The sequence below is a fragment of the Oncorhynchus mykiss genome, chromosome 22, assembly GCF_013265735.2.
Source record: "Oncorhynchus mykiss isolate Arlee chromosome 22, USDA_OmykA_1.1, whole genome shotgun sequence".
Lineage (NCBI taxonomy): Eukaryota > Metazoa > Chordata > Actinopteri > Salmoniformes > Salmonidae > Oncorhynchus > Oncorhynchus mykiss.
This window is the reverse complement of record NC_048586.1, coordinates 21,158,540-21,181,664: the sequence shown is the minus strand read 5'-3', so window position 1 is coordinate 21,181,664 and position 23,125 is coordinate 21,158,540. Positions and strand designations below refer to the sequence as shown.

Below are 23,125 nucleotides of genomic sequence, written 5' to 3'. Positions count from 1 at the left end.
AGCTGTAATCGCTGCCAAAGGTGCTTCTACAAAGTATTGACTGATGGGTGTAAATGCTTAGGTAAATTAGATATTTCTGTACCTAAAAACAAAAGGCAAACATTTCTAAAAACATGTTTTTACTTTGTCATTATTGTGTGTGTAGATGGGTGAGAAAAAATATATATTGAATCCATTTTGAATTCAGGCTGTAACAAGTCAAGGGGTATGAATACTTTCTGTATTTAATTTTCTCGTGATCTGCAATACATTTGTTATATATTCCTTGTGTCTCTTTACAGAGGAGATTCTCCAGTCACATATAGCACACTGGTGGTCACCGGATGGAGAGAGGTTGGCCTTCCTGGTCCTCAATGACACTCTGGTGCCCAATATGGCCCTTCCTCGCTTCACTGGCGCTTCATACCCCAAAGGAAAGCAATACCCCTACCCTAAGGTAAGCCTGAGATGATGTAGAAGTACATTGTCTGCTGCCACCCACCTATCTAGCTTCGATTGGTGGAATGAAACAAATGAACAAGATAACTCTGAGTACTCAGAGTTTTTTCACCTTGTTGAGAACAAGTTCTCAGTTACAACTGCCAAGATAGAGCAAAGCAGTGTGACACAAACAACACAGAATTACACATGGGATAAACAAATGTCCAGTCAGTTACACAATAGAAAAGTCTATATACAGTGTGTGCAAATGTAGTAAGATTAGGGAAGTAAGGCAATAAATAGGAATAGTGGTGAAATAATATATAGTAGTATAAATTATATATATATATATATATATATGTATATGTGTATATATATGTATATGTGTAGTAACCAAAAATGTGTTAAACCAATAACAATATATTTTATATTTGAAATACTTCAAATAGCCACCCTTTGCCTTGATGACAGCTTTGCACACTCTTGGAATTCTCTCAACCAGCTTCACCTGGAATGCTTTTTCAACAGTCTTGAAGGAGTTCCCACATATGCTGAGAACATGTTAGCTGCTTTTCCTTCACTCTGTGGTCCGACTAATCCCAAACCATCTCAACTGGGTTGAGGTCAGGTGATTGTGGAGACCAGGTCATCTGATGTAGCACTCAATCACTCTCCTTCTTGGTCAAATATCCCTTACACAGCCTGGAGGTGTGTTGGGTCATTGTCCTGTTAAAAAACAAATGATAGTCCCACTAAGCACAATCCAGATGGAATGGCGTATCGCTGCAAAATGCTGTGGTAGCCAGGCTGGTTAATTTTGCCTTGAATTCTAAATAAATCACAGACAGCGTCACCAGCAAAGCAGCCCCACACCATGACACCTTCTCCTCCATGTTTTGCGGTGGGAAATACCCTTGCGGAGATCATCCGTACACCAACACTGCGTCTTACAAAGACACGACGGTTGGAACCAAAAATCTCTAATTTGAACTCCAGACCAAAGGACAGATTTCCACCTGTCTAATGTCCATTGCTCGTGTTTCTTTGCCCAAGCCAGTCTCTTTTTATTATTGGTGTCCTTTAGTAGTGGATGGTGATGTTGAGATGTGTCTGTTACTTGAACTCTGTGAATCATTTATTTGAGCTGCAATTTCTGAGGCTGGTAAGTCTAATGAACTTATCCTAATGAACTCTGGGTCTTCCATTCCCGTGGCAGTCCTCATGAGAGCCAGTTTCATCTTAGCGCTTGATGGTTTTTGGACTGCACTTAAAGAAACTTTCAAAGTTATTGAAATGTTCCGTAATTGACTGACCTTCATGTCTTAAAGCAATGATAGACTGTTGTTTCTATTTGCTTATTTTACCAAATAGGTCTACCTTCTGTATTACCCCCCCCACCCCACCCCCCTCACACACACACACACACACACATTTTGCACAACACAACTGATTGGCTCAAAAGCAATAAGAAGGAAAGAAATTCCACAAATTAACTTAGAAGGCACACCTGTTAATTGAAATGCATTCCAGGTGACTACTTCATGAAGCTGGTTGAGAAAATGCACATGTGGGAACTCTGTTGAACTCTGAGACTGTTGAAAATGCATTCCAGCTGAAGCTGGTTGAGAGAATTCCAAGAGTGTGCAAAGCTGTCATCAAGGAAAAGGGTGGCTACTTTGAAGAATCTCAAATGTAAAATGTATTTTGATTTCTTTAACACTTTTTTTGGTTACTACATGATTCCTTATGTGTTATTTCATAGTGTTGATGTCCTCACTATTATTATACAGTGTAGAAAATAGTAAAAATGAATAAAAACCCTTGAATGAGTAGGTGTTCTAAAACTTTTGACCGGCAGTATAAATGTACTTTGAGTTACAGTGCCTTGCGAAAGTATTCGGCCCCCTTGAACTTTGCGACCTTTTGCCACATTTCAGGCTTCAAACATAAAGATATAAAACTGTAATTTTTTGTGAAGAATCAACAACAAGTGGGACACAATCATGAAGTGGAATGACATTTATTGGATATTTCAAACTTTTTTAACAAATCAAAACTGAAAAATTTGGCGTGCAAAATTATTCAGCCCCCTTAAGTTAATACTTTGTAGCGCCACCTTTTGCTGCGATTACAGCTGTAAGTCGCTTGGGGTATGTCTCTATCAGTTTTGCACATCGAGAGACTGACATTTTTCCCCATTCCTCCTTGCAAAACAGCTCGAGCTCAGTGAGGTTGGATAGAGAGCATTTGTGAACAGCAGTTTTCAGTTCTTTCCACAGATTCTCGATTGGATTCAGGTCTGGACTTTGTCTTGGCCATTCTAACACCTGGATATGTTTATTTTTGAACCATTCCATTGTAGATTTTGCTTTATGTTTTTGATCATTGTCTTGTTGGAAGACAAATCTCCATCCCAGTCTCAGGTCTTTTGCAGACTCCATCAGGTTTTCTTCCAGAATGGTCCTGTATTTGGCTCCATCCATCTTCCCATCAATTTTAACCATTGTCCCTGCTGAAGAAAAGCAGGCCCATACCATGATGCTGCCACCACCATGTTTGACAGTGGGGATGGTGTGTTCAGGGTGATGAGCTGTGTTGCTTTTACGCCAAACATAACGTTTTGCATTGTTGCAAAAAAGTTAAATTTTGGTTTCATCTGACCAGAGCACCTTCTTCCACATGTTTGGTGTGTCTCCCAGGTGGCTTGTGGCAAACTTTAAACGACACTTTTTATGGATATCTTTAAGAAATGTCTTTCTTCTTGCCACTCTTCCATAAAGGCCAGATTTGTGCAATATACGACTGATTGTTGTCCTATGGACAGAGTCTCCCACCTCAGCTGTAGATCTCTGCAGTTCATCCAGAGTGATCATGGGCCTCTTGGCTGCATCTCTGATCAGTCTTCTCCTTGTATGAGCTGAAAGTTTAGAGGGACGGCCAGGTCTTGGTAGATTTGCAGTGGTCTGATACTCCTTCCATTTCAATATTATCGCTTGCACAGTGCTCCTGTGGATGTTTAAAGCTTGGGAAATCTTTTTGTATCCAAATCCGTCTTTAAACTTAAACTTTAAACAGTATCTCGGACCTGCCTGGTGTGTTCCTTGTTCTTCATGATGCTCTCTGCGCTTTTAACGGACCTCTGAGACTATCACAGTGCAGGTGCATTTATACGGAGACTTGATTACACACAGTTGGATTGTATTTATCATCATTAGTCATTTAGGTCAACATTGGATCATTCAGAGATCCTCACTGAACTTCTGGAGAGAGTTTGCTGCACTGAAAGTAAAGGGGCTGAATCATTTTGCAAGCCCAATTTTTCAGTTTTTGATTGTTAAAAAAGTTTGAAATATCCTATAAATGTCGTTCCACTTCATGATTTTGTCCCACTTGTTGTTGATTCTTCACAAAAAAATAGTTTTATATCTTCATGTTTGAAGCCTGAATTGTGGCAAAAGGTCGCAAAGTTCAAGGGGGCTGTAACAGCTTTCTTTGGTAGAAGGAGAGTCGGACCAAAATGTGGCGTGGCTATTGAGATTCATGTTTAATAAAACAACGCAAACACGAATCAATACAAAAACAATAAACGTAATGTGAAAACCGAAACAGCCTAAAATGGTTCAAACTAACACAAGACAGTTACAAGGACACTAAGGACAATCACCCACGAAACACCCAAAGAATATGGCTGCATAAATATGGTTCCCAATCAGAGACAACGATAAACACCTGCCTCTGATTGAGAACCACTTCAGACAGCCATAGACTTCACTAGAACACCCCACTAAGCTACAAACCCAACACACCACATACAAAAACCCATGCCACAACCTGGCCTGACCAAATAAATGAAAATAAACACAAAATACTTCGACCAGGGCGTGACAGGGGCCGAATACTTTCGCAAGGCACTGTATTTACAGTTTAAAACAGCAAATCCATTACCCGTATCACTATAATTCTAAACATCGATTTCACCTAACTCCGGGAACTCATGGTCACCATCCTGATTGAATAAGACCCACAGCATGTCTAAACTTCAAGGTACAGGAAGATCCATCCAAACAGTGTCCCTTTCCTGCAGCAATTAAGACTGAAACTCCCCACCAGATGTCTGTTGTTCCCCCAGTCCTGGGTGCGTCCCAATGTACACCCTTTTCCCTACATAATGCACTACTTTGACCAGGGGCCTATGGTACCAGTAATGTACTATGAAAGGAATAGGGTACCATTTGGGACAGAAACCCTGTGTCCTCTGTTTCTACATTGATAATTAGATAACTGAGGATACATAAATGATCCCTCTTCCTGCTTTTTGTCAGCCTCTTGCAACACAGTACTGTGGTCCAGTGTGAGGCCAATCCGGCCATGTGTTCTTGGCCCAAGGTTACACTAGAAGTGTCAGAATCCATACCGAGGGTGAGAACCAGTAGAGCTTGGCATATGGCATTTAGGGTTGAGTGCCAACAGTGAATATGACACTGAATGTAGAAAAAGCATTGGTACTCTATTAGGGAGGATTAGCATTAGAAAAGGTCAATACAATACTGTGCTGTAGCAGTGCCTATAAGAGGACTATTCATTCTCTATGGGGGCTTATACAGACTTTGGTTCATATCTTCATGCATTGTTCAAGGCCAACCTTTGACTCTTATTCAGGTTTAAACATGGTTAGGCTAAATCCAGGGCTGCGTGTAAATGAGGTGATAACTTTAGTCATGCTGTTTATCTAATTTTCTTTCATAACCATTAACATTTGTATCACCGTTAGATAAAACGAGTTGATATTATGCGTTTTATTGTGTAAAGCCATAGCTATTATTGTCACGGTTTTCTGTATGTGAAGGAGAGTCGGACCAAAATGCGGCGTGTAGATTACGATCCATGTTTATTGACTATAGCAACACGAATCTAAATACAAACAGTGCAAAATAATAAACGTAATGAAAACCGAAACAGCCTAAACTGGTGCAAACTAACACTAAGGACAGGAACAATCACCCACAAACACACAGTGAAACCCAGGCTACCTAAATATGGTTCCCAATCAGAGACAATGACGAACACCTGCCTCTGACTGAGAACCATATCAGGCTGAACATAGAAATAGACAAACAAGACATGAAACATAGAATACCCACTCAGATCACACCCTGACCAATCAAAACATAGAAAATACAAAGTAAACTATGGTCAGGGCGTGACAGTACCCCCCCCCCCAAGGTGCGGACTCCGGCCGCAAAACCTGAACCTATAGGGGAGGGTCTGGGTGGGCATCTGTCCGCGGTGGCGGCTCTGGCACTGGACGTGGACCCCACTCCATGACAGTTTTAATCCCCCTCCTAAACGTCCCTAAATAGGTTACCCACCACAATGATAACATGGGACAGAGGGACAGCTCGGGACAGAGGTAACTCGGGACAGATGGGTAGCTCAGCACTGAGAGGAAGCTCAGCACTGAGAAGAAGCCCAGGCAGGTAGTAGAAACTACCAGAACCTGGCTGGCTGGCGGTTTCAGCAGATCCTGGTCGACTAGCAGATCTGGAAGAATCTGGTCGACTGGCGGATCTGGGAGAATCTGGTCGACTGGCGGATCTGGGAGAATCTGGTCGACTGGCGGATCTGGGAGAATCTGGTCGACTGGCGGATCTGGGAGAATCTGGTCGACTGGCGGATCTGGGAGAATCTGGTCGACTGGCGGATCTGGGAGAATCTGGTCGACTGGCGGATCTGGGAGAATCTGGTCGACTGGCGGATCTGGGAGAGTCTGGTCGACTGGCGGATCTGGGAGAGTCTGGACGACTGGCGGATCTGAGAGAGTCTGGACGACTGGCAGATCTGGAAGAGTCTGGTCGACTGGCAGATCTGGAAGAGTCTGGTCGACTGGCAGATCTGGAAAAGTCTGGTCGACTGGCAGATCTGGAAGAGTCTGGTCGACTGGCAGATCTGGAAGAGTCTGGTCGACTGGCAGATCTGGAAGAGTCTGGACGACTGGCAGATCTGGAAGAGTCTGGACGACTGTCAGATCTGGAAGAGTCTGGACGACTGGCAGATCTGGAAGAGTCTGGACGACGGGCAGATCTGGAAGAGTCTGGTCGACTGGCAGATCTGGAAGAGTCTGGTCGACTGGCAGATCTGGAAGAGTCTGGTCGACTGGCAGATCTGGAAGAGTCTGGTCGACTGGCAGATCTGGAAGAGTCTGGTCGACTGGCAGATCTGGAAGAGTCTGGACGACTGGCAGATCTGGAAGAGTCTGGACGACGGGCAGATCTGGAAGAGTCTGGACGACGGGCAGATCTGGAAGAGTCTGGTCGACTGGCAGATCTGGAAGAGTCTGGTCGACCGGCAGCTCTGGAAGAGTCTGGTCGACCGGCAGATCTGGGAGAGTCTGGTCGACCGGCAGATCTGGGAGAGTCTGGTCGACCGGCAGATCTGGCTGCTCCATGCTGACTGGCTGCTCAATGCTGACTGGCAGCTCTGGCTGCTCCATGCTGACTGGCAGCTCCATGCCGACTGGCAGCTCTGGCTGCTCCATGCTGACTGGCTGCTCCATGCTGACTGGCGGCTCTGGCTGCTCCATACTGACTGGCAGCTCCATGCCGACTGGCAGCTCCAGCTGCTCCATGCTGACTGGCTGCTCAATGCTGACTGGCGGCTCTGGCTGCTCCATACTGACTGGCAGCTCCATGCCGACTGGCAGCTCCAGCTGCTCCATGCTGACTGGCTGCTCAATGCTGACTGGCGGCCCTGGCTGCTCCATGCTAACTGGCAGCTCTGGCGGCTCCTTGCAGACTGGCAGCTCTGGCGGCTCCTTGCAGACTGGCAGCTCTGGCGGCTCCTTGCAGACTGGCAGCTTTTGCGGCATCCTGCAGACAGGCAGCTCTGGCGGCTCCTTGGAGACTGGCAGCTCCATGCAGACTGACAGCTCCTTGCAGGCTGGCAGCTCCTTGCAGGCTGGCAGCTCCTTGCAGACTGGCAGCTCTTTGCAGACTGGCAGCTCCTTGCAGACTGGCAGCTCCTTGCAGACTGGCAGCTCCTTGCAGACTGGCAGCTCCTTGCAGACTGGCAGCTCCTTGCAGACTGGCAGCTCCTTGCAGACTGGCAGCTCCTTGCAGACTGGCAGCTCTGGCTGCTTCATGTAGACTGACAGCTCTGGCTGCTCCTTGCAAACTGACAGCTCGGGCTGCTTCATGCAGACGGACAGCTCAGGCTGCTCCATGCAGACTGACAGCTCAGGCTGCTCCATGCAGACTGACAGCTCCTTGCAGACTGGCAGCTCCTTGCAGACTGGCAGCTCGGGCTGCTTCATGCAGACTGGCAGTTCTGGCTGTGCTGAACAGGCGAGAGACTCCGACAGCGCAGGAGAGGAGAGAGGCTCCGGCTGCGCTGAACAGGCGGGAGATTCCGGCAGCGCAGGAGAGCAGAAAGGCTCTGGCTGCGCTGAACAGGCGGGAGACTCCGGCAGCGCAGGAGAGTAGAAAGGCTCTGGCTGCGCTGAACAGTCGGGAGACTCCGATAGCGCAGTAGAGAAGAGAGGCTCTGGCTGCGCTGAACAGGCGGGAGACTCCGGCAGCGCAGGAGAGGAGAGAGGCTCTAGCTGCGCTGAACAGGCGGAAGACTCCGATAGCGCATGAGATGAGAGAGGCTCTGGCTGCGCTGAACAGGCGAGGCGCACTGTAGGCCTGATGCATAGTGCTGGCACAGGACGTGCAAGGCTAGGGATGGGCACAGGAGGCCTGATGCGTGAGACTGGAACCAACTTCACCAGCCGACTAAAACGGACCTCAGGACGAGTATGGAGCGCTAACCCAGGTGCCATCAAATCCCTGACACGTTCCGTCAGGCGAATTCTATGCAAAATGCACCAACACAGCAACTCCCTCATTTCTCTCTCCTCCAATTTCCCCATTAACTCCTTCACAGTCTCTGTTTCACTCACCTCCAACACCGGCTCTGGTTCTGCTCTCCTTGGCTCCTCACGATAAACAGGGAGAGTTGGCTCAGGTCTGGCTCCTGACTCTGCCACACTCTCCCTGAGCCCCCCCCCAAGAAATTTTTGGGGCTGACTATGGGGCCTCCGTCCGCGCCGCCTTGCTTGCTTCGCAAACTCCATTCTCCTATATCCTTCCGCGCACTGCTCCATCGAATCCCAGGCGGGCTCCGGCACTCTCCCTGGGTCGGCCGCCCACCTGTCGATCTCCTCCCAAGTCGTATACTCCATACTGCACTCCTCTTTGGGCTGCTCCTGTTGTTTCTTCTCCCGCTGCACCTTTGGGCGGCTACACTCCCCTGGTTTAGCCCAGGGTCCTCTCCCGTCGAGGATTTCCTCCCATGTCCAGAAATCCTTATTGCGCATCTCCTCGCGCTGCTCCTGCCTGTTGACACGCTGCTTGGTCCTTTTGTGGTGGGTGATTCTGTCACGGTTTTCTGTATGTGAAGGAGAGTCGGACCAAAATGCGGCGTGTAGATTACGATCCATGTTTATTGACTATAGCAACACGAATCTAAATACAAACAGTGCAAAATAATAAACGTAATGAAAACCGAAACAGCCTAAACTGGTGCAAACTAACACTAAGGACAGGAACAATCACCCACAAACACACAGTGAAACCCAGGCTACCTAAATATGGTTCCCAATCAGAGACAATGACGAACACCTGCCTCTGACTGAGAACCATATCAGGCTGAACATAGAAATAGACAAACAAGACATGAAACATAGAATACCCACTCAGATCACACCCTGACCAATCAAAACATAGAAAATACAAAGTAAACTATGGTCAGGGCGTGACAATTATTTATTGTTAGGGCATGTGATCAATGATTCTATTATCATCATCTATTGTTTCAGAATGTTTTGAAGTTGTGTTTTTTTTTTATGTTGGTAGCACATATACAGTATAATATTGCTCTACATAACTACAATGTAATTATGCAATTGTTTGTTTAGTCAATATGGTGATTGCCTTCGTGTGGTGTTTTTAATCTGTGATTCATGATGTTTAATGGTGCTACAATATCTAAAGGACTGATTCTGTTTTCAGGCTGGCCAACCCAACCCCACAGTGAAGTTATATGTGGTGAATCTGTACGGACCGACACACACACAGGAGCTCACACCACCAGACAGCCTCAAACTAAGGTGTGATTTACTGCCTGGAATAATGAAAACACATATTGGAAAGTACGCTATTTGGAGGGACTAGGTCATGGTACATGTTGCAGATGATAACAACTTCTGTCCGTTCTCTCTCGTAGGGAGAACTATGTGGCCATGGTCCATGTTTCAGACAATAACCACTGTGGTTGTTCTCTCTAGTAAGGAGCACTATGTGGTCATGGTCCATGTTTCAGACAATAACCACTGTGGTTGTTCTCTCTAGTAAGGAGCACTATGTGGTCATGGTCCATGTTTCAGACAATAACCACTGTGGTTGTTCTCTCTTGTAGGGAGCACTATGTCGCCATGGTCAGTTGGATCAGTAAAACCAAGACGACGGTCAGGTGGATGAACCGTGCCCAGAATGTGTCCATCCTGACCGTATGTGAGACCACCACGGGGGCCTGTGTTAAGGTGAGAGCCATGCTGGGTAGGGGGTGGGGGGCTTGGTAATGTTGAGACTAGGTCACACTCACCCTGGGTGGTCATTCTGTTATTGTGTCAGTGGGAGGACAGAGCAGACAATGCATTGACTTTATTACTGCTATGTTACCAAAGGGAGAGATACCATTGACTTTTATGCCTCATCTGATAGTGCTGTATCAGCTGTTGTGCTTTTTGTGTGCTTTTTACTATGCCTGCTAAAGGACACTTGTGGAGGGGTGCACTTTTTCTGTTTTGTTTATCCACCACTTTGAATACAAATATTATCTTGTGGCATTTATCAGATAAACACACACATATTAATTATTCTATTACTTTCAACTGGGAAGCCTTTATTAAATGATCATCTCAGCAAACTGTTTTCATTAAGTAAAGACTTATTCTTCCCACTATTTGTTTTGATGGCAATGATTGCACAGTGTTATTATAAGCTATGTCTGGAAAAGGGCAAAGCTGCAGTCCCCTGTAGGGAAAACATGGGAGTCTATTGGACACGGTCCAGTTCGACTGTCCCAGGGTCAGGCCCCACAGACGGCTGGACCACAAACAAACAGACGCTCCAGCCAAGAAGCGGCTCCGCCTGGGCACAGACTCAATTTCTCTGCCAATGCTTTTGTCCTTGTCTCCAATGGGTTTTAATTTAAAGAGCACAGATTCAGGATTTCCCCAGTTGGCATTTTAACCCTAAAAGCACCAACAGGGGGTCAAAAAAATGTCATAATTTCTAAACCCTTTTTTATACTCGGTCAAGCAACTTGTTACCAACAGCAAAAAACTACATCTATCTAGATGCTTGTGTTAAAATGGAGGAATGAAACATAATCGGTCTTTTTATACTAGCGATGTGTGGTAGTATGAAAATTTGGGGCATAGCAGCCACTATAATAAAAATTATATATATATATATATATATATATCCCAGGGTCAGGGATATATTTGGGGCATAGCAGCCACTATATATATATATATATATATATATATATATATAAATAATTTTTATTAGAGTGGCTGCTATGCCCCAAATTTTCATATATACAGTGCCTTGCGAAAGTATTCGGCCCCCTTGAACTTTGCGACCTTTTGCCACATTTCAGGCTTCAAACGTGAAGAATCAACAACAAGTGGGACACAATCATGAATTGGAACGACATTTATTGGATATTTCAAACTTTTTTAACAAATCAAAAACTGAAAAATTGGGCGTGCAAAATTATTCAGCCCCCTTAAGTTAATACTTTGTAGCGCCACCTTTTGCTGCGATTACAGCTGTAAGTCGCTTGGGGTATGTCTCTATCAGTTTTGCACATCGAGAGACTGAAATTTTTTCCCATTCCTCCTTGCAAAACAGCTCGAGCTCAGTGAGGTTGGATGGAGAGCATTTGTGAACAGCAGTTTTCAGTTCTTTCCACAGATTCTCGATTGGATTCAGGTCTGGACTTTGTCTTGGCCATTCTAACACCTGGATATGTTTATTTTTGAACTATTCCATTGTAGATTTTGCTTTATGTTTTGGATCATTGTCTTGTTGGAAGACAAATCTCCGTCCCAGTCTCAGGTCTTTTGCAGACTCCATCAGGTTTTCTTCCAGAATGGTCCTGTATTTGGCTCTATCCATCTTCCCATCAATTTTAACCATCTTCCCTGTCCCTGCTGAAGAAAAGCAGGCCCAAACCATGATGCTGCCACCACCATGTTTGACAGTGGGGATGGTGTATTCAGCTGTGTTGCTTTTAAGCCAAACATAACGTTTTGCAATGTTGCCAAAAAGTTAAATTTTGGTTTCATCTGACCAGAGCATCTTCTTCCACATGTTTGGTGTGTCTCGCAGGTGGCTTGTGGCAAACTTTAAACAACACTTTTTATGGATATCTTTAATAAATGGCTTTCTTCTTGCCACTCTTCCATAAAGGCCAGATTGTGCAATATACGACTGATTGTTGTCCTATGGACAGAGTCTCCCACCTCAGCTGTAGATCTCTGCAGTTCATCCAGAGTGATCATGGGCCTCTTGGCTGCATCTCTGATCAGTCTTCTCCTTGTATGAGCTGAAAGTTTAGAGTGACGGCCAGGTCTTGGTAGATTTGCAGTGGTCTGATACTCCTTCCATTTCAATATTATCGCTTACACAGTGCTCCTGTGGATGTTTAAAGCTTGGGAAATCTTTTTGTATCCAAATCCGGCTTTAAACTTCTTCACAACAGTATCTCGGACCTGCCTGGTGTGTACCTTGTTCTTCATGATGCTCTCTGCGCTTTTAACGGACCTCTGAGACTATCACAGTGCAGGTGCATTTATACGGAGACTTGATTACACACAGGTGGATTGTATTTATCATCATTAGTCATTTAGGTCAACATTGGATCATTCAGAGATCCTCACTGAACTGTTGGAGAGTTTGCTGCACTGAAAGTAAAGGGGCTGAATAATTTTGCACGCCCAATTTTTCAGTTTTTGATTTGTTAAAAAAGTTTGAAATATCCAATAAATGTCGTTCCACTTCATGATTGTGTCCCACTTGTTGTTGATTCTTCACAAAAAAATACAGTTTTATATCTTTATGTTTGAAGCCTGAAATGTGGCAAAAGGTCGCAATGTTCAAGGGGGCTGTAACGGCTTTCTTTGTTAGAAGAAGAGTCGGACCAAAATGCGGCGTGGCTATTGAGATTCATGTTTAATAAAACAACGCAAACACGAATCAATACAAAAACAATAAACGTAATGTGAAAACCGAAACAGCCTAAACTGGTGCAAACTAACACAAGACAGTTACAAGGACACTAAGGACAATCACCCACGAAACACCCAAAGAATATGTGTATATGTATATATATATATATATATGTATGTATATGTATATGTATATATATGTGTATATATATGTATCTATATATGTATATGTATATGTATATATATATGTGTATATATATGTATCTATATATGTATATGTATATGTATATATATATATATGTGTGTATGTATGTATATATATATATATATGTATGTATGTGTATATATATGTATGTAAATAAATATTTAGCTTTCAGTCAATTTCTCTACACCAAGTTGAGAGTCTCATCGTTCAGATACAATTGGAACTGAGTTGATCGCCCATAGCGTTCCAAAATTAGAGCTAAAAGTCTGATGCCACCATATGGTCTAAATCGGCCATATCGGGGGACTGTAACGTTCTGGGTGTAGTGGGTGAGAAGTCAGGTGCAGGAAGCAGAGAGTTCAGGGTAGTGCTAATTTATTGCACAAAACGGCGAACATAATTCAACCCCATGAAAACACAGGGCTTACAACAAAACAAACGCCCCAAACACGGGGACTTAAACTGTCCAGCAAAACCCACGAAATGGGAAACGCGTAACCCACAGACGTGCACACAAGTTACACAAAACAATCCTGCACAAAGAGCAGGCAGGCCGACTGGCTAATAAAGCCCAACTAATCAGCAAATACACAACAGGTGTAACCAATAAACAGACAAGGAGGGGGAGGAAAGAATCAGTGGCAGCTAGTAGGCCGACGACCGCCGAGCGCCACCCGAACGGGAAGGGGAGCCACCTTCGGTAGGAGTCGTGACAGGGACACTTTAGGTACTACCAGTATCTCAGATTTGCCACTTTCTCAGAAAAAAAACACTGAATAAATAACAGACAAATGTTCATAATTAGTATCTATGGGTGAAATTGATCAAAATATCTTTTAAAAAATGTAAACATTTTAAATGTATTCTTATTTTGGGAAATTAAAAACAATTTACATGTGTTACAAAAGGTTAATAAAATAAAAAGTGTTAAGAGTTTGACAGAAAGTGTTTCATACATTTTTTTGAAAATAAAAATAAAACACTTTTTTAACTTTTAGGGGTTGAAATATGTTGGCGCTTTTAGAGTTAAAGTATTGGGGAAGAAAGGGGATTGAGTGATTTTGAGGGACTTTGGGCTGTCTTTGTGGGATGCTTAATTCCAACCAGGCTCCACGGCTATTCAGGTTTGCTGAATATGGGATGTAATATGGGACATATTATAAATCGGGACATAATATTAACTGTTAACATTTTGGCCTTTCTATTTCAGAGGCATGAGGAGGTCTCAGAGCTCTGGCTTTCAAAGCAGGTAAAACATATTTACTTTTGTCAGTAATGGCCAAACTTCCATTCAATCTTATTCAATACATCTTTGTTGTGCACTCATAGTAGTAAATGGCCTAAATTGCCATTACACTTGTACCGATGTAGGATCTTAATTTGATTACTCTTTTGTTGCTGAGAATTGCAAACTTTTTGTGTATTTGAGTTTTAAAAAGGCTTCTAAAGTTTATAATTTCACTTGGAAATGTCAGACTTGATTTGCCCTAACAGAAAATGTATCAAATATGACCATTAATTATAATCCACATAATAATTCATATTTCCAGGATTATTTTCCTGCTGTAGTAAACTGGTTTAAATTAATGTATTTTACACAATCTCTGTGATCATGTAATGACGTCATAACACTCTAAACTAAAAATGTTTGCTGTTTTTGTTTCGGCAGAACCAGGAACCAGTGTTCTCCAGGGATGGCAGCATATTCTTCCTGACAGTGCCCGTCAAGCAAGGCGGGCGTGGAGAGTTCCATCACATCGCCATGTTCACCACACAGGTACTAGGGTCACGTCACCATAGTTACATCACTGATGAGGGTCACTCATGTCACCATGGTTACCACTCAAAGGGTTCTGTTACCATAGTTTCCACTGGAGTGAGAGTAATATCTCCATGGTTACAGCACAAGTGAGGGTAGGGTTACTACTGTGTGCCCGTAGTGGTGAGCATCATCTCTCAATGGCCACTGTACTTTTTTGCAAATATATTATGTGATAACTCAATGAAAGTGGCTTCAACCACATCAAATTGCAATCTTTGCTAGTGACTAGTACTTAGGACGTATGATGATGATCTTGATGAGGATGATGTGATGGCTCTGAAAACAGGAAGGCTTTTTTTAAATAGATATTGTAGGTCACTCTAATAATAGTATATTTCCTGTTTCTCGTCTCCTTCCTTGCTCCAGTTCAGAGCAGATCAAAACGAGGTCCGCCATCTAACATCAGGAAACTGGGAAGTAACTAAGATCCTGGCCTATGATGAAAGCAATGACAACATGTGAGTGTCTCTTCTGAACTGTGCATAATAAATCAATAATGAGGATTCAGGTATTTAGTACGTACAGTAAGGTACAAAATTATTTGGACAGTGACACTTTGTTTTGGCTCTGTACTCCAGCACTTTGGATTTAAAATGATGCAATGACTATGATTAAAGTACAGACTGTCAGCTTTAATTTGAGGCTATTTTCATCCATATCGGGTGAACTGTTTAGAAATGACAGAACTCTTTGTACACAGTCCCATTTAAGGGAACCAAAAGTATTTGGGCACATTTACTTATGTGTTTTAAAGTAGTCAAAAGTATGGTATTTTTGTGCCCATATTCCTAACACGCAATAATTACACGTTGTAAACTTTCATTCATAGTCTAGGTTGGAGCAACTTCATGATGGGTATATGGAAAATTTGAGTATGATGTAGTTGCCTAACCCTATCGATGTTAAATTGAACTGGGTGAATGGAATATTAATGACAGTCATCCAACATGCTGTAATAACCATGGCCATGCTCATGAAAAAAAATAGTCCTCCCTTATCATAAATGGCACTGACCTCCACTGTTTTGAATACTTGCACATTAATGTGGATGCTACCATGATTACGGATAATCCTTGAATGAAACGTGAATAATAATGAGTGAGAAAGGTACAGCGGCACAAAGATCATACCCCCAAGAAATGCTATGCTAATGCCATTAACAATAAAAAGGGAAGCTTAGCATTTTTGGGGGGTATGACATTTATGCCTCTAACTTTTTAAATCATCATGATGATTTTGCGGGGAACACTTTGCTTCTTGAAAGTCCAATATCTTGAAAACTTGACTGCTGACATGCAAAACATTTTGGGATTGTATCGTCAGTGGACTAATGAAACCTTATATTCATTGTATAATTTCAAATCCGAAGTGCTGGAGTACAGAGACAACACAACATGTATTGATAACACATTTTTTGGATATTCCATCTGTAGATGCACTACAATCTTCAGACTCTTACCCTTACCCTCTTACTCTTAACCCTTACCCTAACCCTTAGTCTAAACTTACCCTAACCCTTATTCTAAACCTAACATTATATCTGGCAAGTAGTTGCTTATCAAAATATAGATGCTCTACAGATGGACTATCCAAATAAAGTGTGACCAATGTGTCACTGTCAAAATATTTTTGGACCTCACTATATATGAGTCTTATATGGATAGGTGACAGACAGTTGAGCATCTGCAGCCATGTTGAGTCCCATATGTAATAATTCCTGCATTGACTATAACATGACATTAATCATAATTCAACACATTCCTCATCAGTTCTTGACACAAAGGCATCTCATACATATGCAACAGCTAGTCTGGTCGACAGATCACATTATGTGCATGTATGGAATGATGAATGAATGCTGTAGAGGAGTTGACGACAGCACAAACCGAAAACATCATTGTTATCACAGTGAACTTGATTGTATGTTATGGGGGGGCTTTGTGTCATTACTCTTGTAAGAGTTGTGGTGTCAGGTACATTCCGAATCAAAATCTCAGACCAAAGTAACTGCAAATCATAGACAGCACACCATAGTGCATTTGTGGGAAAAGGAGGTTTAAGAATTGACATTGCATTTTGCATCATAAAACATAGAACCTTGAGTGTGAAACTGTATAGTACCTGTATTAGCATGTTATTGTAGCTTGATAGGCAAGTGTTTTCTCTTCTCAACTTGACACTAATAAACCTCATGCGTATTGCCTCAAGACTGAGTGTCATTTGCATATGAAGTACACAGACAAATGCTGCTTATTTGAAAGTATCAGGTTTATTTCTCATCTAAATATGACATGTGGCAGGCACAAAGCTGAGCTTGAGAGTGTATTTATGGCATAACCTTGTTAGCGAAGGCCACCGGATTTCTTTGAGACTCAATTAACTTGTTTGTTTCTTCTATACAGATATTTTCTCAGCACTGAAGGCTCACCGCGAAGAAGACAGCTTTTCAGGTGACTCATTTAGCAACCTGTCCTGAATCGCGCTTTTGACAGCTCCCCTTTTGATTTACAGTCCCTCTCATATTCTGTCATTTTTATTTTAGCGAAGAACATGCCATAACAACAGTAAACATCTGAGGTTGTGTGCTTACAGAAATGTAGAGACACTCTGATGTAAGATCGTGTACACTGGATGATACTTTGTTTTATAAAGAGTATGGAGGTTGCACAGGCACATTAGGTTAATGATAATTAAAATGTTCAACAAACCTTTTCCAAATTCAGCTGCTCTTTTGATGTGGGAGAATCGTCTTAGTTACATTTAAAATGCTTTCAGGTGAACCAATGACGTGAAGCTCCCAACCTCAACATTGCTTGTCTCCTCATTTATGTAGAGTGTAAATATCATGTGCCAACTGCAAACACCACAGGTGCTAGATACTCTATAGGCCTGTTCTTTAGGGTTTGCAATGGATGTTAAAACGGTGGCCTAATCTTCCGTCTTCCCCTTCCTTTCAGTGTGAAGACTGTCGGGTTGTTCCCTCGACACTGTCTGACGTGTGAGCTAAATAAGGCGCACTGTCTGTTCTTTAATGCTGAGATAAGCCCCAATGATAAGCATATCATCCTCCACTGTAAAGGTAAGCTAGCCGAGCTAAATGATGAGTTAGCTAAATTCTAACTCAGTGCATTGGTTTCCACTCTTTACCACCAAGATAGCACTAGCAGGCCAATGCAAAGTAAACATGTCATTACACTGTAAAAGTAATCCAGTTTACCTAAATGCTAATACAGACAGTCCATTGTAAAGTAGTGCTCCATAGCGCCAAGACAGCACTAACAGGCTAATGCAAACGTCATTTTGCACTTTAAATGTCAGTCAGCTAAGCTAAATTCTAACACAAGCAGTGCATCATTCTGAAGGCTAATATTGATCTACATGCTAGCACCCCTCATCTGTCTTTGTTGAAGTTAGATAAATATTGATAGAGCGTAGGAAACTAAAGCATCAACTTTCTTTGAGAGGTAATTTAAAGACATTAGGGACCAACATCAACCAACCATTCATTATTTGAAACGGTGAAGTTATGCCAGCTAGGCCATTTGTTAAACCCAACCAATGCATCATCCGCTTAGACTTAGATTCAGGATCAGAGATACAGTGCATATAAGATAAATTATCAGATCCAGTAAAAGTACAGCAATTCCTCTAGCTGCTCACTGTTTCCCTATAAGGTATATCACATGCTATCAGAGAATAGCCAATCCAACAAACACCAATGTGATAGTAGAATATTAATGCTAAAAGCGAACATAACCGGCTCCTAAACATACACAGAAGATATATGTTAGAGACACAAACAGAATGTGATTTTATACCAGGGATATACACTACTGTTCAAAAGCTTGGGGTCACCTGGAAATGTCCTTTTTTGTCCATTAAAATATCAAATTGATCCGAAATACAGTGTAGCCATTATTAATGTTGTAAATGACTATTGCAGCTGGAAACAGCCGATTGTTTATGGAATATCTACATAGGCGTACAGATGCCCATTATCAGCAACCATCACTCCTGTGTTCCAATGGCATGTTGTGTTAGCTAATCCAAGTTTATCATTTTAAAAGGCTAATACATCATTAGAAAACCCTTTTGCAATTATGTTAGCACAGCTGAAAACTGTTGTTCTTATTAAAGAAGCAATAAAACTGGCCTTCATTAGATTAGTTGAGTATCTGGAGCATCAGCATTTCTGGGGGTTCGTTTACAGGCTCCAAATGGCCAGAAACAATTAACTTTATTCTGAAACTCTTCAGTCTGTTCTTGTTCTGAGAAATGAAGGATATTCCATGCGAGAAATTACCAAGAAACTGAAGATCTCGTACAACGCTGTATACTACTCCCTTCACAGAACAGCGCAAACTGGCTCTAACCAGAATATAAAGAGGAGCGGCAGGACCCGGTGACCAACTGAGCAAGAGGTCAAGTACATTAGAGTGTCTAGTTTGAGAAACAGACACCTCACAAGTCCTCAACTGGCAGCTTCATTAAATAGTACCTGCAAAACACCCATCTCAATGTCAACAGTGAAGAGGTGACTCCGGGATGCTGGCCTTCTAGGCAGAGTTGCAAAGAAAAAGCCATATCTCAGACTAGCCAATAAAATAAAATATTAAGATGGGAAAAAGAATACAGACACTGGACAGAGTAAGATTGGAAAAAAAGTGTTAAGAACAGACAAATCTAAGTTTGAGGTGTACAGATCACAAAGAATAACTTTCGTGAGATGCAGAAAACTGAAAAGATGCTGGAGGAGTGCTTGACGCCATCTGTCAAGCATGGGGGAGGCAATGTGATGGTCTGGGGTGCTTTGGTGGTGGTAAAGTGGGAGATTTGTACATGGTAAAATGGATATTGAAGAAGGAAGGCAATCACTCCATTTTGCAACGCCATGCCATACCCTGTGGACGACGCTTAGTTGGAGCTCATTTCCTCCTACAACAGGACAATGACCCAAAGCACAGCTCCAAACTATGCAAGAACTATTTAGGGAAGAAGCAGTCAGCTGGTATTCTGTCTATAATGGAGCACAGCACAGTCACCGACTCTCAACCCTATTGAGCTGTTGTGGGAGCAGCTTGACCGTATGGTAAGTATGAAGTGCACATCAAGCCAATCCAATTTATGGGAGGTGCTTCAGGAAGCATGGGGTGAAATCTCTTCAGATTACCTCAACAAATTGACAACTAGAATGCCAAAGGTCTGCAAGACTCTAATTGCTGAAAATTGAGGATTCTTTGACGAAAGCAAAATTTGAAGCACACAATTATTATTTTAATTAAAAATAATTATGTATAACCTTTTCAACGTCTTGACTATATTTCCTTTCATTTAGCAACTCATTTCATGTATGTGTTCATGGAAAACAAGGACATTTCTAAGTGACCACAAACTTTTGAATGGTAGTGTATATCAGATTGATTGATTGGTTTAATTTATTTGGCAATTTGTAAAATCCATACATAAGGGTGCTCCAGCTGGTGACGCCTCCACATACAATTTAAGAAAATCATCAAGGATAACACAATTAAGCTTAACAGCTTATTTCCATTGTTGTCCTTTTGATGCAAATGGGAATACAACAAGGTTAGGCGGCAATTGTAATGACAACAGACAATGACAGACACAATGACAGTCTCACATACCCTTAATATATGAACAATCAATCCCTAATATATTATATATATATATATATATTTATTTATTTATTTATTTTTTACCTTTATTTAACCAGGCAAGTCAGTTAAGAACAAATTCTTATTTTCAATGACGGCCTGGGAACAGTGGGTTAACTGCCTGTTCAGGGGCAGAACGACAGATTTGTACCTTGTCAGCTCTGGGGTTTGAACTCACAACCTTCCGGTTACTAGTCCAACGCTCTAACCACTAGGCTACCCTGCCACCCCATATATATATATACACACAGTGGTGGGGAGAACAAGTATTTGATAACCTGCAAAATCGGCAGTGTTTCCTACTTACAAAGCATGTAGAGGTCTGTCATTTTTATCATAGGTACACTTCAACTGTGAGAGTTGGAATCAAAACTCAAAAATCCAGACAATCACATTGTATGATTTTTAAGTAATTAATTTGCATTTTATTGCATGACATAAGTATTTGATCACCTACCAACCAGTTAGAATTCCGGCTCTCACAGACCTGTTAGTTTTTCTTTAAGAAGCCCTCTTGTTCTCCACTCATTACCTGTATTAACTGCACCTTTTTGAACTCGTTACCTGTATACAAGACACCTGTGCACACACTCAATCAAACAGACTCAAAACTCTCCACAATGGCCAAGACCAGGGAGCTGTGTAAGGACATCAGGGATAAAATTGTAGACCTGTACAAGGCTGGGATGGGCTACAGGACAATAGGCAAGCAGCTTGGTGAGAAGGCAACAACTGTTGGAGCAATTATTCGAAAATGGAAGAAGTTCAAGATGACAGTCAATCACCCTCGGTCTGGGGCTCCATGCAAGATCTCACCTCGTGGGGCATCAATGATCATGAGGAAGGTGAGGGATAAGCCCAGAATTACACGGCAGGACCTGGTCAATGACCTGAAGAGAGCTGGGACCACAGTCTCAAAGAAAACCATTAGTAACACACTACACCGTCATGGATTCAAATCCTGCAGCGTACGCAAGGTCCCCCTGCTCAAGCCAGCGCATGTCCAGGCCCATCTGAAGTCTGCCAATGATCATCTGGATGATCCAGAGGACGAATGGGAGGTCATGTGGTCTGATGAGACAAAAATAGAGCTTTTTGGTCTAAACTCCACTCGCCGTGTTTGGAGGAAGAAGAAGGATGAGTACAACCCCAAGAACCCCATCGCAACTGTGAAGCATGGTGGTGGAAACATCATTCTTTGGGGATGCTTTTCTGCGAAGGGGACAGGACGACTGCACCGTATTGAGGGGAGGATGGATGGGGCCATGTATCGCGAGATCTTGACCAACAACCTCCTTCCCTCAGTAAGAGTATTGAAGGTGGGTCGTGGCTGGGTCTTCCAGCATGACAACGACCCGAAACACACAGCCAGGGCAACAAATACTTGTTCTCCCCACTGTACAGTGTGTGTGTATACACACACACACACACACACACACAAGACAATCACATTATAATAACAACAGGCACCAAAAAGGCAGACCATATGCTATCCCGGGCATTTCCCTCTCCATCACCTACTTTAATCTTACCACTCACTTTAAAGACATGTTACTATTTAGCCATTTTTTTCAGTGAGAACTTGAAACTACCTATGGAGGTTGGTTATAAGTTTGAAATTCTTCGGAAAATTATTGCAAAGAATGCAGCCCAGTATAAACAAAATCTTTCCCTGTACCAGTTTTAAATCTAAAAGGAACTAAGTCAGTTTCACTCCTTGAAATAGTTGAATAGTTATGGTTATCCCTTACTAAGTTAAAGTAGTTACATAAGTATCTGGGAGTGGACAATCTTATGTACAAGACACCATTTTCAAAGTGGGAATAGTCAAGATGTGTAAGTGCTGGAAGTTTAAGAATAATCCTGACTAATTTGTTCTGAGATGTCTGCAATAAAAAATGTTATATCTTGGGGGCACTATTGTACCTGGAAGAGCATGCATAGTCGAAGTGGCACTGAATAAGAGCCCCTGCCAATGTCCCCATTGTGTTCTTATCCAGATATTTGGAGGTTCAAGCCAGGAACCTAATTTTATGGATCAGTTTGGCGATAACATTTTCTGCCATGCATCTAGCACACATCCAAGATACTTAACAGCGTCTTTTGACTACTATGTCACCTACTACCACCTTAAAATCTGGGGATTTCCTCAGTTTCACTTTGGACCCGAACAAGATGGACTGACAGCTTTTTGTCATATAGCCATTTAATGACATTCAGAAGTTCAGCACTGAGGGCTTTCTCAACCACATTTTTGTCTTTGTGGGTACCAACAGTGCAGAAAAGGTACAGGCAGATTTCAGATAATGTATATACAATAGAAATAAAAGTGACCCAGCACACTCCCTTGGGGTACCCCGCAGTTCAAGATTTTGGGTTTAGACAGGGTCCCATCCACATCCACCATCTGTTTTCTTCCTTGCAGGTAAGAGCTGACCTATTTTACTGCTAAGTTGTTGAAGCCCATGATCCACTGTATCAAACCCTTTTTTGAGATCTAACATAACCATACCACAAAATTTCCCCCCGTCTACTTCCTTATGTGGTGAGTCAGATATAGTAGGCAGGTGGCAGTGGAATGGAATAATTAACTTCCTGTCTGCAATATCATATACAGTGCCTTGCAAAAGTATTCATCCCCCTTGGTGTTTTTCCTATTTTACTGCATTACAACCTGTAATTTAAATAGATTTTTATTTGGATTTCATGTAATGTAGATACACAAA

At 42.4% G+C, this 23,125-nt stretch overlaps 1 protein-coding gene across 4 annotated transcripts in view; it reads left to right on the top strand.

Moving 5' to 3' along the window:
• The window catches only part of LOC110501587 (inactive dipeptidyl peptidase 10), a 304,120-nt gene that overhangs the window by 265,539 nt on the left and 15,456 nt on the right, over positions 1-23,125 (top strand). For all 4 annotated transcript variants that reach the window (XM_021579260.2, XM_036958955.1, XM_021579258.2 and 1 more), the window contains 8 exons: positions 282-436; positions 9,471-9,568; positions 9,877-10,000; positions 14,113-14,151; positions 14,572-14,679; positions 15,091-15,182; positions 17,127-17,174; positions 17,682-17,803. In XM_021579260.2, the coding sequence (XP_021434935.1) occupies positions 282-436; positions 9,471-9,568; positions 9,877-10,000; positions 14,113-14,151; positions 14,572-14,679; positions 15,091-15,182; positions 17,127-17,174; positions 17,682-17,803 (786 nt within the window). The remainder of the gene's footprint in view (positions 1-281; positions 437-9,470; positions 9,569-9,876; positions 10,001-14,112; positions 14,152-14,571; positions 14,680-15,090; positions 15,183-17,126; positions 17,175-17,681; positions 17,804-23,125) is intronic.